Source organism: Sturnus vulgaris, chromosome 6 (assembly GCF_052056855.1).
Source record: "Sturnus vulgaris isolate bStuVul1 chromosome 6, bStuVul1.hap1, whole genome shotgun sequence".
Lineage (NCBI taxonomy): Eukaryota > Metazoa > Chordata > Aves > Passeriformes > Sturnidae > Sturnus > Sturnus vulgaris.
Window position 1 is genome coordinate 22,883,293 of NC_142248.1, and position 16,689 is coordinate 22,899,981.

General features: G+C 45.4%; 1 protein-coding gene across 1 annotated transcript in view; it reads right to left on the bottom strand.

Annotated features, from left to right (window-relative positions):
• Positions 1–16,302, bottom strand: part of EGLN3 (egl-9 family hypoxia inducible factor 3) — a 28,842-nt gene extending 12,540 nt beyond the window's left edge. Inside the window, exon 1 of the mRNA XM_014891035.2 lies at positions 15,603–16,302. Within this exon, the coding sequence (XP_014746521.1) occupies positions 15,603–15,959 (357 nt within the window). The 5' untranslated portion in view covers positions 15,960–16,302. The remainder of the gene's footprint in view (positions 1–15,602) is intronic.
• Positions 16,303–16,689: the final 387 nt, after the last annotated feature.

Genomic DNA, 16,689 nt, shown 5'->3' on the forward strand with positions numbered 1-16,689 from the left:
AGTGGAAATTAACAGTGCTTAATAGGAAGCAGTGGTGACACCAGGTCAGAGAAGCAGCTCTCTGTGCTCCCTAGCATTAAGCCAGGGCCCCAGTGCACTCCCAGCGCAGACTACATAGATGGTATTGTAACCCCATATTAATTCTCTATTTTTCTCTCAGAATTAGTATGATCTTTGCAACCAGCAGGGAAAATCTTGACCATTGCAACTTAATCCTGCCAATACCAACCACCCTTGCAGATTAAAATAAAGACTCCACAATATGCTTTTCCATTTTCTGTACCAGATTTTTATGGCATATTGATGAACAGCAGCTACTTTTGATCTCTTTTATAGATAATCTCTGTGTTCCGCTTGGATATCAGACGGGTAAATTCAGAAGCTATGTGTAAAGTTAGTTGAAAGGCTATAGGCACAAAGCAATGCTGACCTACAATATCACTATGATGGTTGTCTAGAAAACCAAGGTATTAATAAGAATTAGCAGTGCTGTAGCCACTGCAGCTTTCATATATATTTTTATTTGGCAGCACACTTCCCAAATTTCAGCCCAATATGTGGTTCTCAGTTCTGAACTTGAGGGCAAAGAAAAATCACTTTTGACCAGTTCTCTAGGAAATGAGGACTACCAGGGGTCACTTGATTGTCTTAGTTTTGAATGTACATTGTGCTCAACCTGATTCTAGTTCATACACGTGCACAGTCTTTACATCCAGAAAGGGAAAGGCACCCAGCATGTTCTACATTAAAAGAACATGAGTAGTCTGACATTTCATGATCAAAGACAAGAGATTCTCAGCTGAGGCTTGACTACCACACACAAACGCTATGGAGCATTTCCTAAGTAATTTCTTATTGCACCCAAGTGTTTTCTGCTGCATAGCATAAAATGGTTAAGTATAAAATACTCATGAACATTATTAAATATTCGTTTGTTGAACTGGGACCATTGGTCTAACTTAATGCTCTATAGAGATGGGAAGGAACAGAGGGAAGAAAATTGTGTTGAAACACCAACAAATGAGAGACATTAGCTTAATTGGAAAGGGAATCACCAGTTCAAAGAGGGAGTAAAATTCTACTCACTTCAGTCAAGCAACACTTGAAATGGGCTTCAGTGGCAGTATTGCATGAGAAACCAGTCCCTCATTTCCTCATCACAACTTGGTTATTGGTCTCCAATCAAACTATTACTTGTAACTGTATAAAAAATATCCTGTTTATCCGCAGATTAACACCAGGTGATCTGGTACTTGCTTCTCCTTGCTTACATGCAAGCTTGATCATCAGATTCAGATCCTCCAGGAGCTGAAACCTCATCTCTCCTTTTTTATTTTATTTAGCCTTTTGCATGCACCATCACAGCTTGCTTGTTGTTCACAGGCACATAAAAGCAGTTTTTAAAATAATTTTTTTGAGAAGCAGCCTGATGGTGAGAACTGTGGGAAAAGACTATTCTCCCATCTGAAGGAAAAAGATGCTAAGACATTGGTTTATTTTTGCTTACCAACCAAAAGTCTATTATTACCTGATAATATTCTGATTACTGTAAGACAGAAAACTGTTCCTGCTTGTTAAATTTCTTCTAAGCACTAAGGGTAGAAACAAAGACCTACCCATGAAAGCTCTGTTCATGGATTATCTCCATGCCACACAGCTACTGATGACTGGCATGTTATCTAGTTGTAGCTTAAGGATCCCCTAATAAGCTTTCAAATCTTATGGAATGTGTCTGTAAGGAAGTCAGATCACAGACTGATGCTGCTTTAAAAATGAGCTCCCTGTTAAATGAATCTGTGATAGGGCTTAGGGAGCTTTCCTAATGATTGGCAAATTTTTCATAGCCTATTATTATGAAGGACTGTTTCAGCCTGTGACTACTTTTTTTATTTTTCTTAAAAGAATGCATACTTAGAAATAAATCTGGATGCCCTTCAACTTCAAGCTGGCTGCCAGAACAGAGCCACTGTGAAATGGGAAGGCAGGAAACAACCGTGCCTCACGTGTAGGCAGTGGCCACCTATCAAGAAAACACGGAGCATTTGCAGACCAGCCTTTGGAGAAGCAGTGAGTTCTGCTGAGCTGTTCCCATTGCTGGGTACTTCCTGGGATCCTACAGGATCCTAAAGTCAAGGGGCAATTCAGAAACTCTGAAAGGATCTCACCATGGAAGAAGTTCTCTAGGTTTCCAAGGGCGAAAGAGTCCCAGACATTCATCTACCACGGTATACTGTCTACATTACTCACATTTTTTAAAAAGCCAAGTAAACTAACACTGCTCTCAGACCACCACCCAAATTCTCTGTATTCAGCCTCTGGGCACAGCAAGGAGAAAACAGAACACAAAGTTAAGGAAACAAATCTGAAATTGCCATAGGATCACAACTGTCCTTGCAGTGAGCACCTCTGCCTGTTGTAATAATTAAAAGAATTAACCTCCTTTCTTGTATGCCTAATTAATCTACATATGTCTTTGCGCATGTCAGTGAACACTTCTCCAGTACTTCAAGTGCTTCTCTCATCTTCTGCAAATGCAAAATCAGGCTAGATTTTTATTTTACATCCTCCTCTGACCTGAAACTCCGCTTTGGTCTGTGCTGTTCCTGGGTCGTTGAGCCTCGCACGCACACAGCGGCACCACCGCTCCAGAAGCGATTAGCGCGCTGTGAAAGAGAGCAGGCATGCCATCACGGCAGGACCTGAAATTTAAAAGGCTATTGCCCGTGAATTAGTTCAGTCAAGGATATTCAGATTAAGTCTCCAATTAGCAGCTGTAAACATGCGCAGTGCACCGATGTATCAATAAAGGCTGTTCAGTTTAGAGAGACCGCCCGCCCCTGCGCCTCGGAGCGCTGGCTCGGGGCCAGCGAGATGATGGCTTAACGACAGTGCTACGTGCGGAGCGTGAGGCGATCGGCGATAAATGCAAACTTTACTCCAGAGTGCACTTCAGACAGAGGCTGCGGAGGGAAGGGGAAACCCACACAGGCAGTGAGCACACAGCCGCTCAAGGCAGCGCCCGGCGCTCCTTCTCACTGGGCTGTGCCCTCCTCCTGTGCTGCGAGCACAGCAACAGAGCCTTGTCTCACGCACTTTTAAAAAATACCGTCTAATTACATTTAGGATTATTTTTGCCTTTTGCTGGAGCCCTCTTTCATTACCCAGAAAACTCTTTCAGTCCTCTCCCCAAAGAGCCAAACCTGGCCAAGCTGCACTAATGAGGAAGCATCCCAAGCAATTGATGCAGATGGAGAAAGCATCCCTGTAATGAGCCCTGGGGGACATCGTGACAAGCACCACCCCCGCAGAAAGGCAAATTCATAAATAAGTGCAAGCTCATTAAGGAAATCTGTAAGGACTGTCCCTGTATGTTCAGTTTCTCAGCAGGGAATAAAAGCCTGGTAACCAGCACAGACATCCTCTGAGGAGCATTTCTCATCTGTGGGGTAGAAAGACAATCTCTCAGTTCCTGAAATATTCCAACCTTTCATTTTTCATCAGCACATCAGACCTTTTCAGTTCACTACTAGTCACCCAGAGGATTACACTTTTCTTTTGTTTGCAACATTTAAAGAACTGCATATTTTGATGCCCCTGTGGTTGCACTAATAAAGGTCAGGAAAAACAGCCACAACATGGACAAACCTTCGCTGCTGTTGGAGCTGCCTGAGCGGCCAACATCCTTTTCTTATTATCATCCATTTATTTTTAGCCTGTGGGCCCAGGGCAAGTGAGCAACAGTGCCCACAAGACTTATCAGCTCACATTCGGTATGCAGCACCTCAAACACTTCCTGCGAGCCCACCGGGGCAGCCCTGGACACCCTGGCAGGCAGAGGCAATGAGCCACCACCCTGAAGCAGCATGCCAAGGGAACAGGAGCCCCCAGCTGCCAAGAACAGTCCTTCCTTGGGGCCACCACCCAGGATGCCTCCTGTGACCTCGCATGATCCCGCCGCACCAGAGGCAGCACAACATCGGGGAAGATGTTTTCCTTTGCCCCCATTGGCTCAGTGAGAAACACCCTTCACTGCCAGAGAGGAATGCAAGGTTCAGAGAAGCACATCGCACTTGGCAGGTACCCCAAATAGTCCTCAAGGATCCTCCCTGTCAGAAAGATCACTGCGTTATCACAGCAGTAACACCAAATTAATTGATTAGACCAGTTATCTCCTATGTTAATTTTGGAAGAAAGCCATCTCACTCACTACCCACACATCTTTTGCTCACCCATACCTTTACAGAAGACCTTGCCTAGATAACAGTATCCTGCATAAGATTTCGAATGAGTATTTAAGGGTAAAACCCATTAAAATTATCTATAACAAATTATTATCAGAAATTATTTTTATTATTACGGTTCAATAACATGTAGCCTTTACCTCTAAGGCTTTACCTGCATATAAAGTCATACTGCTCAGTCTATACGAGTACTTTACAAGAGTGCAATCTCTCAATTAAAGTAGATAGATGTGTATTCAGTGACATGCCATGCTACTGTGCAGGAAAGGAAACAAGATCTTCAGATTCAAGGGAAATTTGTAATAATAAAAACTGTACACCTGTTCTAAGGCTAGGCAATAAAATGTATTGGTAAAAAAAAAAAAAAACACAACAAATAAATCTTCCTAAGTGTTTTAGTGCCTTCCCTCTCCACCACGTACACAGCTGGTACTTGCACCATTAAGGTATGTGTAGACAGACATTTGGCAACTCTGAGCAAAGCAAGCATGCATATACAGACGTGTACACACCACAAACTGACTGCCAGCCTTACATCTGCATGCCTTAAAGATGTTCACAAAAGCTCTCAACTCCTGAACAAGGAAGTCTGCTCCTTAACCCAGCCATGGACAACATTAGATTCTGTATTTTAACATCAGCTGCTGAATTCCCACTTCCCTTTTTCCACTGGTCAAGTGTCTCCCATGGATTTATGCTGCCACCACCTGACAGAAGAGACCAACCTAAAGGCCAGCTGTGCTGTGGCCACTGACATAGGCTTAGACTCTCCTACTGCAGCAATGGCCATACACAGGGACACAGCCATGCCTGACAGGTTTCAGCCTGTTTATTCCTGCTGCTCTGTTTTGCTGCAGTCCCCTCTGGAGCCTTAGCCAGTCATTCCCACCACCACAACTCACAACTCACTGAAACAGCAGCCCTTAGGAGATTTCTCAAGGCCCAGTTCAGGATTGAGTCTTACAGCAATAATGTTCTATGGCATGTAAGGTAGTTTTTGCAGGAAGCATGGCAACTGTCGAGCAAGGGAGGCACTTGCTGGTGTGAGTTCAGGATGTTTCCTGAGGATACAGAAAGCCTGGAGTGTTCTTTCTGGCCCACTTCCCTCCTTTTTCCCTTTCCACTTCCCTTCTTTTTCCTTTTCCTCCCCATAATGTCTCTTCTGGCAGCCAATGTGACAAGAGCAGTATGCACTCAAAGCCACCACAGGGGAAGCCAAGGCTGAGCCAAGCTAGAGGCTGGACACAGGCTGCTCTCCCAGGATGCCAGCTGGTTGGGCAGCCAGAGGAAGCAGCCCTCTTCCCTGGGATGGAGAGATAGTCACTGCATAGGCATGACAGGCTGAGGTAAGAGCAGGGGTAAGAAACCACCTGGTGGAGGTCCTGCAGCTGGCTTTGCTAGAGAGATGGGGTACAAATGCATTTCTGTGATAGGAAGCACAGAGGGGGAAGGCAGGACAGGTGCTCAAGGAGAAGGCAGAGCTAGAGGGTTACATATGCCCACTTCGGCATGGGGGTCAAGTAGGTCCTATGTCTGCCCATAACAATGGTCACCGTTGGCACAACCGGTGCCTTTTCTAACTGCAGCCAAAACATTGTACTAATACAGCTTATAACTAGCAGCAGTAGCTTCTACAGATGGTAAACAGTGAAACATGCTTTGAATCAAGTGCCAGCAAAGAAAAAAATTTGTTTCAGTTGCAGACATCCAAGTGTAAAGAAACAAACAAAAACCCACGTCAACTACATTTTTACTCTTGCCAAGAAATTATCAGTGCAAATGTGAGATTGCACTGAGCCTTTAAGTCACCAGTTAAACATCAAGTAATGCACTCAAGTATCTTGGTAAAATGCATAACTTTGACACTTCAGTGTTTGACCACCATGAAATGTTGAATTAAACCAAATTTGGCAATGAGGACCAGCATTCACAAATCCTCTCACTGCTCCTTCGTGAAGAGGAAGTCTGTAAAACAGTGAACCAGGCAGTGACCTTTCCTGTTGGCCTGCTTCAGAGAAACCATGCATGTGCTCCATACAGCAGATGGCAGAGGGTAAGTTCATTTACTTAGGTGTCAACATTGGTGAACATTGCCAAGAACAGAGAGTTATCTATACATTCTGGGGGACTCTCTCCTGTTTGTTCACGTCTACTTATATGACATGGCTTTTATGTCTTAACAGAAGGACATGTTACATCATTTATGGTGAAGCTTCTCCTTTTACCACTTTTCAAACCACTTCTACCAGATTTCCTGTGGGAAATCAGCAGGGAAAGGTGCAGTTTATACATGCAGTCTTCAGCAGCAAGCACAACACCCTAGGACTGTTAACAACCTAGTCACAGGTAAGTTGAGGACCAATTGATACGTTCCCCTCTCCCACCACTTCTTTAGTATCCTCTCTCAATTCTCCTGCTCTGCTCTACTTTTCTTACCCATGTGAGTAGTGGGGCTGTGTAAGATGCTTTCTTCACTCCTGGAGTCCCAAGGCAGTCGGGAAGCTCCATACTGACCTCCACCACCACAACACCTGCTTTTCTCACAACCCAGGCTTCTCCCATTCCACATGGCATTCCCCACCATTCACTGCCTATCTCTCCACATGCATTACTGGAATAACTGCTACTGTTAATGGTATTAAGACAAGTTTGCCACAAGACAGTCGGTTGCAAAGGTCAGATAAAAATCATAACTACTATCTATTTCATCAAGTAAGGTTCGTTGCTGCCTCTCAAGAGACCAAATAAAAGATGACCTGCATTTCAAACATAAGAAAAAAATTTATACAAAGACTGGGATAGCACAAGAAATGCAACTTTTCCCGAAGTTTTCTAAACACATTCTAACACATTCATAGTCTAAGCCAAGCACCAGAATATGTGCTTCAGGTCCCGTTGATCTGAAAGAGCTTTTAAGAAAAAGTACTTAAGTGAATTGATGAACTGGAGCCAAAATTTTAAAAACATTTGTCTTATCACTTTGTATAAAAAATTACAGCACAAGAACACATAAGGAATGATTAATTATATTATGACTTAGAGACAGGAAAAACGCAGACATATATCTTGTTTGGATTTTCAGGTCCAGAAAAAAAGCACAGAAAATAGACTATTTATTTTGACCAAGAGATTCACATGAACTAGACAGATGTAAGACTCAAAATGGTTATCTTTTTTTGCTACAAAGTAGGATGCAATTCCCAGATGTTTGGCAAAAGACATGGCTACTCTGCCACTTTCAACTGCAAAGCTTTGGACAAACTGTGCTGTTTCCAGTCAGTGCAGATAGAGTGCTCCTGATAGTGTACTCCTGTCATTTACACTGCTTCATTTTTTTATCTGAGTGGCTAAACATGAACATTTAGTAAGCCTCCACAGAACTACTACGGTCAGCAAAAATCTCTTGGATTACTTTATTTGCGAAAAATCAGAGCAACAAGTAGGTTGTTTAATCAACTGCTTTCTACTAAGTGCTTTGCATGTTGGCATTAAGTTTATTCACCTACTAATCTTATCAAAGCACAATGTCAAGAGAAAAATGACTGTAGGGGAAAAAGCTCCTTTCTGCCACTGAGAGATAGTAGATGCATATGAGTGAGTGATGGAGGGGAAACAGAGCTTACAGCTCTCTCCAAATCATTCACAGGAATGATCACGAGTGGTGTGCTGATGGGATGACGTGCCTGTGAATAGTTTAAACAGTAGGAGATAAATGATTTACTTGGCATGAGCCTCCTTCATGATCTTATTTCACCTTACTGACTGAACAGAAAGACCTTCTTGCTTTTCTGACCAACTCTGTAATTTCTTTTCAAAGCAATGAAAGGTCTAAACCAAATTGTTAGGCAGTGTTATGCATCAGTCAAAATCTTCTGTCAAGCCCCACAAAGTTCTGTACCACTGCACCAGTTATTCACCCTGGAGGCCACCACAGCAGCCATCAGCCCTAGGCACAGGTACCAGAAGCGGTTTCCAAAACACCTCTTCCCATGAGCTCCTCTACTAATAAACCTTACCAATAAAGCCTTTTCACAGAAGCTTAGGGACATGTGTTGTTGGCAGCTTTCTAACATTGTTTCAGTCTTCAGCTTTGTGACATGATTATAGTCATGACAAATTCGACCCAGGGCTTTAAATTCCCTCAAGCTTGTATGCACACATCCTCCTTTTCCAATGATCTAAATAAAACCAGTAACACTTACTCCTAGGCTTCCCTTCCTAACCTCCTCATTCTCTCAAAGCCATCCATTTGCAAGATGGGTGAGCGCTATGGGGCCTGCTGCTGCCAAGGGACCACTTGCTCCTGGGCTGCTACACAATGGGAAAACTCAATCCAATTGCAAGAGGAGCAGAAAAGAGTGAATACTTCAAAGATAAAAAAAAAAAAAAAAAAAAGTACGTACCTGGTCTTAGTAAGAATCATCTTGAAACATTTGATAAAAGTATTGATCTCTTCCAAGTATATCAAGTTTGTTCAGGAAACATCAAAAATTCATCTATTTAAAAATGCATTCACGCTTAGATCATTGTGGTTTTATCTCCTCCCTCTCTCATTCCTTCCACCTACATATGGAAAGGACCTGCAGTACTGTTGAACACCACACCTCAGGAAAAAAAGTTTAAAAAAAATCTGTGCAATATGGAAGAGGAAGAAGCAGATACTTCCATGTAATAAATCAAGCAAATTTCTCAGGAAGCAACAAGCAGGATAAGTCTGTATTACATTGAGCCATCATCCAGATAAATTTGGAAGTTAAAGAAAGAAGAGTTTACTGTGAAATCAAATAAAGACATTGGGATTAACACAGCTGGAATACTTCATGAAAAATAACAGGCCGCTTTTACTGTGTACCTCCTGTAGTGCATCAGTGTTATGAGAATCAATGTCCATTTTAACATATACTGCTATTAGCAATGAACTGTAGGTAACGGACTGAATTATTCATTAACAATTATCTTGGGAAAAAGCATACAAATATTAATAGCAAGGATCATTAGGAAGAAATTCTTCACAGAAGGGGTGATTAGATACTGGAATGGGCTGTCCAGGGAGGTGGTGGAGTTACTGTCCCTGGAGGTGATTGGATGTGGCACTTAGTGCCATGGTCTAGTTGATATGGTGGTGTTCAGTCACAGCATGGACTCAGTGATCTCAGAGGTCTTTTCCAAACTAATTGATTCTGTGATTCCACGGCCAGCTCTCCTCCCTCCCAAAATGCAAGCTCAGCGGGACAGGGCACTGAACTCTGAATCTTGTTATTTCCCCAGTGGCTTTCCCAAGGCATACTGCACCTTGCGATGCCACACAAACACCCCCGTGAGTACAAAGGACAACATTCCCCATACACAGAGACCTTCATGCCACCTGTATTACAATTACAGTGGCATTCAGTGAGCAATGAGTCCTCATATAAAAGCAAACTGAGTGGCACATACTTATTTAGGGCTTGCAAGTGATCAAGCTATTGGTCAGCACCAGTAAGGCAACCTCTGCAAGTCCCTGGCATTAAGAGCTGACATGGTACCAGCAAGAAGTGCTACCAGAGCAGGCATGGCAATGAATAAGTTACTGCAGAAAATGCATGACCAATACAGGAGAGATTGTGGAAAAGTTCACTGCTTTGCCACCATTGTGTAACACCAGTCTAGCAAGATTCACGAAGAACTGCTGGACTGGAAAACTAGAGAAGAATAAAAAAATTGCCCTGATGCCACAAACTCAGGATGAACATACCATTCATATCTTTACATTGCCTGAGAGCACTGACATTTCCTTTCACTTACAGGATTAACCACCTTCTGCCTTTCTCTAGGACTATGGCTGTAAAGCACGTCACCAGGCTCCTGGCACAGTGTGATAAAGGTCACTGGTCGATATAGACTTCTCTGGCAAGAGGGTAAAAGAAGGACCAAGAGAAGCCACCTGACTGCCAAAGGCTCTGGTGTAACACACAGCAAAGACAGCATGTTTTTGCCACTGCCTACCATTAAGTAAGTTTGCCAGTGTTCTACAGTCAGGTTTTTAAGAGTGATTATACATAACAGCTACTGAATTCAAGCTGCTTGCAACTTCAACACCCGAGTATTAACTCAAACACCATTCCCTTGAGGCTTCCCATGCTTCTGATCCCACTTACAGATATGTGCATCACCGTGTGTAAAATATTGATCCATTTCTCCAATACCCTGTCCCTGTTGAAAGAATTTATCCAAAAGATTCTCCAAGTGCCTCTTTCAGAGAAGGAGTTCTTTTGAAAGTTTCAAAAGTCATTGAGAATAATTTGATGAAGAACAAAAACAAGTGTTAATATGCCCAAGTTTATACTCATCTGATTGTCAAGTAAAAATTATACATTCCTATGTATAATTAACCAGGCTAACTAATCTTGCTTGACAAACACTGATATAAACATCAGCTCTGACACTGAGCCAAAGCAACCACACTAGGATCTGTGCCAATGCTGAATTCTTCAGTCTTGTATCATAAAACGACTTGTCTGTTGTATTTACAGTTCCAGTGGCTCTGGACTCTGCCAGCAGCTGGCCAGAAGAACAGATTTGAACTTATACATTATGCCAGAACATGTGCATTTGATTAGAAGAAAGAAATTATGCATATTTCTTCTGGATGGTGGTATTCATCAGACCTCCCACTGTAAACTAATTGTAAGATATGTTTTGCTACCATACAATAAATCAGTATATCTCAAGAGGCAATACAGCTCTTCAGCCTACTATAGCTATATTTTTCTGTTATCCCACTCTCTAAATCAGTACCTCAAGTCAGAAAATTCAGCATTTCACTGTGTTTTAATTGCAAAGGATAGAATTTGAATGTAATAGAACAGCACTTTTCTTTCTTCATATATAAAGGCAAAAATACCTTACCTCATCAGCTGAGTAATAAGGGACTTTGTAAAACTATTCCTGTGACATCTCGTCCATTTCTTCAATCCTCAGGAACAGAAATCTTCATAACAACCTGCTATGCAGACCGTATTTCAAAACCTACCTAGGAACACCCCATCGTGGTAAGCAGAAGAACCCACTCTGGTTTCCAGCAAACACTCACAAGCTATAAACTGTCACCACAAAAGACCTACTTCTCCTGCGACCATTAGAGAGGGTCCACCAGGATGGGATGAGCAGGTTGGTGTTATGGCAACAAGCATAGGAAGCAAGTTTTTCAGAAGGTTCACATCTTATAGGGACTTCTAAATTAACTAATCTCACACTGAAAACACTTTTTTTTACTTCAGACCATACACTTGACATTGAATGTGAACCGTTCTGTTCTGAGCTGAAAACATGAGTCACGGGCTTCCTTCAACACAGAGCAGCTCTTAAGATTATGAATTCTTGCTTTATTTTCTAACCAGCAGGACTCACTGGTGTCCAGCAGGTGCAAGATGGGCTCAAGGTCCCAGTGGCAGGCCTGACATGGATTTCAGCCCTTGGTGGTACCCAAGAGGGTACCTGTGACTCAGAGGGATGTGCTGCTCTCACGACAAGGTACAGAGTCCACTCAGAGAGCAGCCACACCAGCTCAAAGTACCTTCCACCCCTTGCCACGGGCACCAACACAGCCGCTGGCAGCACGTCAAGCGCTGACTCAGCTGAGGTATAGCCAGGGCAGCAGGCACTGATGGCATTGCTCTGGACCCTGCCCAGTCACAGGGACAGCTGCCCTTCTCCAGAAAAGGGGAATACCACAGCCCCTTAGCAACAGATGAGTTACCCAGACACCCCACTGCAAACACAACTTTAGCATTTCCACACACCACCCAGCCAACCTGTCCCCTGCCTCCTCACATCAGGGACTTCCTAGATGCCTCAGACTCTGCAAAGTCTTAAAAAAAAAAAAATACATTCCAAAGACACTCCACCTACTACCAAAACATTTCTCAAGTCTTGCAGGAGAAATTTATAGTACAGTGTTTTTCTACAGGGCACTCCTTCAAGCTCCTAAAAATGCCAGCTAACCCCAAGAAGGAACTTTGGGACCTGGGGAGTCAGAAGCTGCAGCACACCACTCTTTCACCTGCAGTCTCTGGAGCATGACCTGATCCAGAGGGCACTCTTGGTGACTGGCCCCACAGACCAAGCTGCAGCTTTGCTTCTGACCTCAGACACCTACCAGCTTTTCTCCACCAAGTAAAACCCCATCAGAATAGTCACAGGTCTTCAAAAACAGAGTAACTTCTGTCCTCAGGCTAGAACATCCTTCTGCACAAGGACATCAATCTTCTCACTCTGAGGAGAAGGCAGAACTTAGGTCAATTATGCCTCAATGATGTCCTTAGCCATTTACCTACTAGAAAAGTGGAACCATTGTATTATCTTACTAGAAAATGGAGATGAGAATGCAAAAGCCAACAAGCAGTGCATTGGATCTGTCAACCTTTAACCATGTTTCAATCGTTTAACCAGCTAGTATTTTAAAATATGACTTACACCAAAGATAGATCTGTATCACCAGTCTGCAAAGATGAAAGGTTACATTTCATGATCAACCCTCAAATGTCAACCAGCATAGGATGTTCCTGTGAACATCCAGCACCCTTGAAAATTTTACTTCTGTTCATTCTCTTTGATGCAATCGTAACTTTCTTGGAATGCTCTTGAAATTAATTTGGAAACAGTACAATCCTAACTGACTTGTTTCTCTCATTTAGCTGAAAGGAAAATTTCCTTTATTGGACTAAAGTTGTTCAGGTACATGTTTGTGTAGCTACAAAAATATGAAGCACTTCACACTAAACTGACATAATCTGACATAAGTTCATTTATTAGGAAAATCTCTGCCCTTCTTCCAACACTTAGGCTGAAGACTAAAGTGATACTACTTATTTGAAAGTATAAACCTTTAAATAATGATGGGCTGATATGACATAAGTACATTTTCATGACAAACTGAGTTACCATGTACTTAAAGGCTTACATTTTAAACAAACTGTTCTGAACTCTTAGTTCCAACTAATATATATATCCCAAAACAATAAATTAAAACAGCACATGTCCTGCAAAGAAGTTCTAGTCCAGTTGCCCATGAAAACCCCATATCCTTGCAAATGTTAAGCTCTGAAAGTTTTGTGGGCATTCATTTACATGTATAATCTGTCAGATAAAATAAAAATACACTGGATTTAAATTTGGGATTTGTGCGTATGCGTTCATAAGACTTCAGATGATAAGCAGAATGGGAAGGTTTAATGGTGCAAGAGAAATGGCTTCAACCGACGTGGGAACCTGCATGCACTCCAGTAGTCAGTTGTTAGTCACAGGAATAATTTTCCTGCTGAAGGCGTCCCACATCTCAGTTACAGACGGCAGCTGCTATTCCAGGGCCTCACATACCCATGGTACTTATTATTATAACAAGGGGATTGGTTACTATTAACATCTGATGAACATTCTCTGCATTTGGTTTTACAAACAATATTGAGATATTGAGTCCCTTTAAGTCCTGAACTGTTGCCTAGCAGTTCCATGTGCTGTTTGGAGTCTGACAACTTTTACATTAGATCACTAGAGCCTGAAGTCTTTACAGAAAAGAGTTTGCTGCCTATTTATAAAACAAGTTCTGTTTGTTATTACTATTTGTACAATAATGCCTTCAAAAACACCAAAACTCCTTTTTAAAATCATCTCTACAACCCAAAGTGACTGCCCAAACGACTCTTCTTCCCAGCTAGTGCCAACAGCTTCCATTCATCCAGCTGGTTAGTTTTCCAAATACCTTGTACAAAGGCTGGACAGCCTCCTTACACTCCAGCCCAACTTTTAAGTAACCCCCCTCAACATCCACCCCTAAATACACCCCCTCTTAGCCAGAAATGAACTTTCAGTAGTAAACAGAAGTCACCCAGAGAAAGGATGAGGATGACCTTAAAGGTGTGCCAAGGCAGGATGGTTATTTATACCCCCTAATACCAGGCTCTCAACAGGAATAAGTGAAATCCAATCTAAGCACATTTTAAAACCGATCTACCCAAGCTTTAACTGAATTGATGATCAGCAATTTAGTGGAGCTAAGCATAAGGAACAATGTTTCAACCTTTTATTATTCCCACTACTGTGTGAATTTGTGCGAGGGTGCATACACAGGTTTCAGCGTGTTCCCAAGCAACGTAAACATCACTGAACTTTTCACTGGTAAACATCACTAAACATCATCTTCATTTTTCAGAGGGGAATCTCAGTACCACTCACACATACCTTTAGTCCAGTGCAAGTTAGGATCGAGAGAAATGCCTAACGTCCCCCATTGTCATTTCTTTAAGCATCATTGGTTTTCTTTCTGGTGTATCTCTAAAAGCAGTGGACCTTTTGAAAATGTACTGTCAAGTCAGAAATAAAAGAAATAAGGATGTTTTCAGCATTCAGGACAACAAAGTAAACTTAGTTCCAAGCTAGTTCACTTTGCTGTAGCAAAACAGACAAGGAAAGAAAAGACAAGTTATCCCCAAACTAATGGCATTGCAAGTGCAAATATTCATTGGGAAAGAAACTAATAATACAAGTGTCCTCGCCATTTCTGAGAAAGCCTAGAAAAAAACAACTTTTCTCTTTAAAACAAGAGTTTGCTGTGCTCAAACGAAACATCCCATATTTGTGCATACTCAATGCAGTAACGATAACCTCTTCAACTGTAGAACGGCGACAAGAGTTGGAACTCGAAACTGTTTAGAATAATACTACTTCATGGGCGAAAACATCCAAATAATCGGAGCAGAGTACGTTCGCAGCGAGGGGGTGGAGAGCTTGCTCCCCCCGAAACGTAGCCAAGGTTAGACGTTTTCCGTGAGGTACGCCCCGCACTGGTCCACCCTGCCCGCACCTGGATGAGCACAAGCAGATGCGGAGTGCAGCCGGCTCCAGCCCCACCGCGAGAAGCGAGGAGCCGCCTGCAGCCCCCGGGACGGCTAGCGAAGTGATGGCCGGTGTCACACAGGGGAAAAGGCAAGGGACTGGACGGGGTCCGGCAGCCCAAGAGTCCGGTGAAAACGCAGCAAGGGGAGCCGCGAGGAGCCGCCCCGGAGCGCTGCTGGCACCGGCGGGACGAAAGACCCGCAGCGGGCGGCCCCGCTTTTAGCGGGACCCCGGCACCCGGCCAGGGCTGGAGAGCGGCTGCCGTCACGGGAGTCCCTCAGGCAGGGCACGGCACCCGGGGCGGTGCTGCGGGACAGCCCCGCGGGGCTGCCCGAGCCACAGGCACCCGCCGACAGCGCGGACGCGCCACGGGGCCAGTGCCAGTGCAAAGTTTCCGGCAGGTCCCGGCCGCAGCTGCGAGGCGGGTCGGGCCGGCTGGGAGCCGGTGCCGGCGGACGGACAGGAGTTCGGGGCCCCGCGGACCCTTACCTTGGATCGCTCTTTCACGTAGTATTTGCCGAGCCGGCTCCCGCAGTACATCACCAGCCGGTCTATCAGCGTGAGGAGAAAGTTGATGGCCTCGCAGCCCTCCTCCGTGCCTCCGATCCACTTGATCTGGTCGCCGCGGAGATGCCGCTTGGCGACACCGCGGCTGGGGCCAGCCAGCTGCCCGTCGGCCAGTTCCCCGTCGCGGTGCATCCGCTTCACCCGCTCCAGCACGCAGTCGCCCACCACCTCCCCCAAGAAGTTGTCCAGGTAGCAGAAGCCGATGTCGTGCAAGCAGGGCACGACGTACTCCAGGGCGATTCTCTCCAGGTCCAGCCTCATGATGTGCCCCAGCGGCATGGCGAGGCGGGGACGGGCGCGCCGCTGCTCTGCCGGCGCCCGCGCTGGGAGGCGATGCTCGTCGGGCCGCCGTCCTCTCCAGGCCGAGCCGGGCAGGGGCTCCGCCGCGGCGCGGGGCCAGGCGAGGCGAGGTAAAACTTTCGCCGCTGCGGGCTCGGCTACGCACCGCGGCCCGACGCTGCGGGAGCGGCGGTGCTGCCGAAGCCCTGCGCTGCTGCTACTGCCGCCCCAGCGGTGTGCGGGAGCGGCCCGGGGCGTGCGGCAAGGGCGGGGCAGCCCCCGCCCGTCGTGAGGAAGGCGCAGATGGCCCCGCGCTGATTAATACGCCGGCTACGTGCGGGATGTGTGCTCACGCCGCCGCACGTGGGAGGGGCCGCCCGGCGCGATGGCCCCGCCCCCTCCCTCCCGCGGCGGCCCGGGCAGCCAATGGCGTGGGGCGGGGCGGGGCCGGCCCGCGGGGTACGCGCGGCGGGTGCTCCCACACGTGCGCGGGGGGCGTGGCCCGCGGTCCCGCGCTCCTTCGGAGTGGGCGTGGGCAGCGCCATTGAGGAATTCTCCCCTGGCATGTCGGCTGCGACCCCCGCCCGGCCCCGCCGCGCCGGCCCGCGGCCACCGCGCCTCGCCCTGGTCCGCCGCTCCGGAGCTCTTGGAATAGTCCAAGTGAAGTTTGCCAGTGCCCCCGCGGGGCTCTCCGGCCGCCTCTTACCTCCGCCTTCCGCAGCGGCTGTTT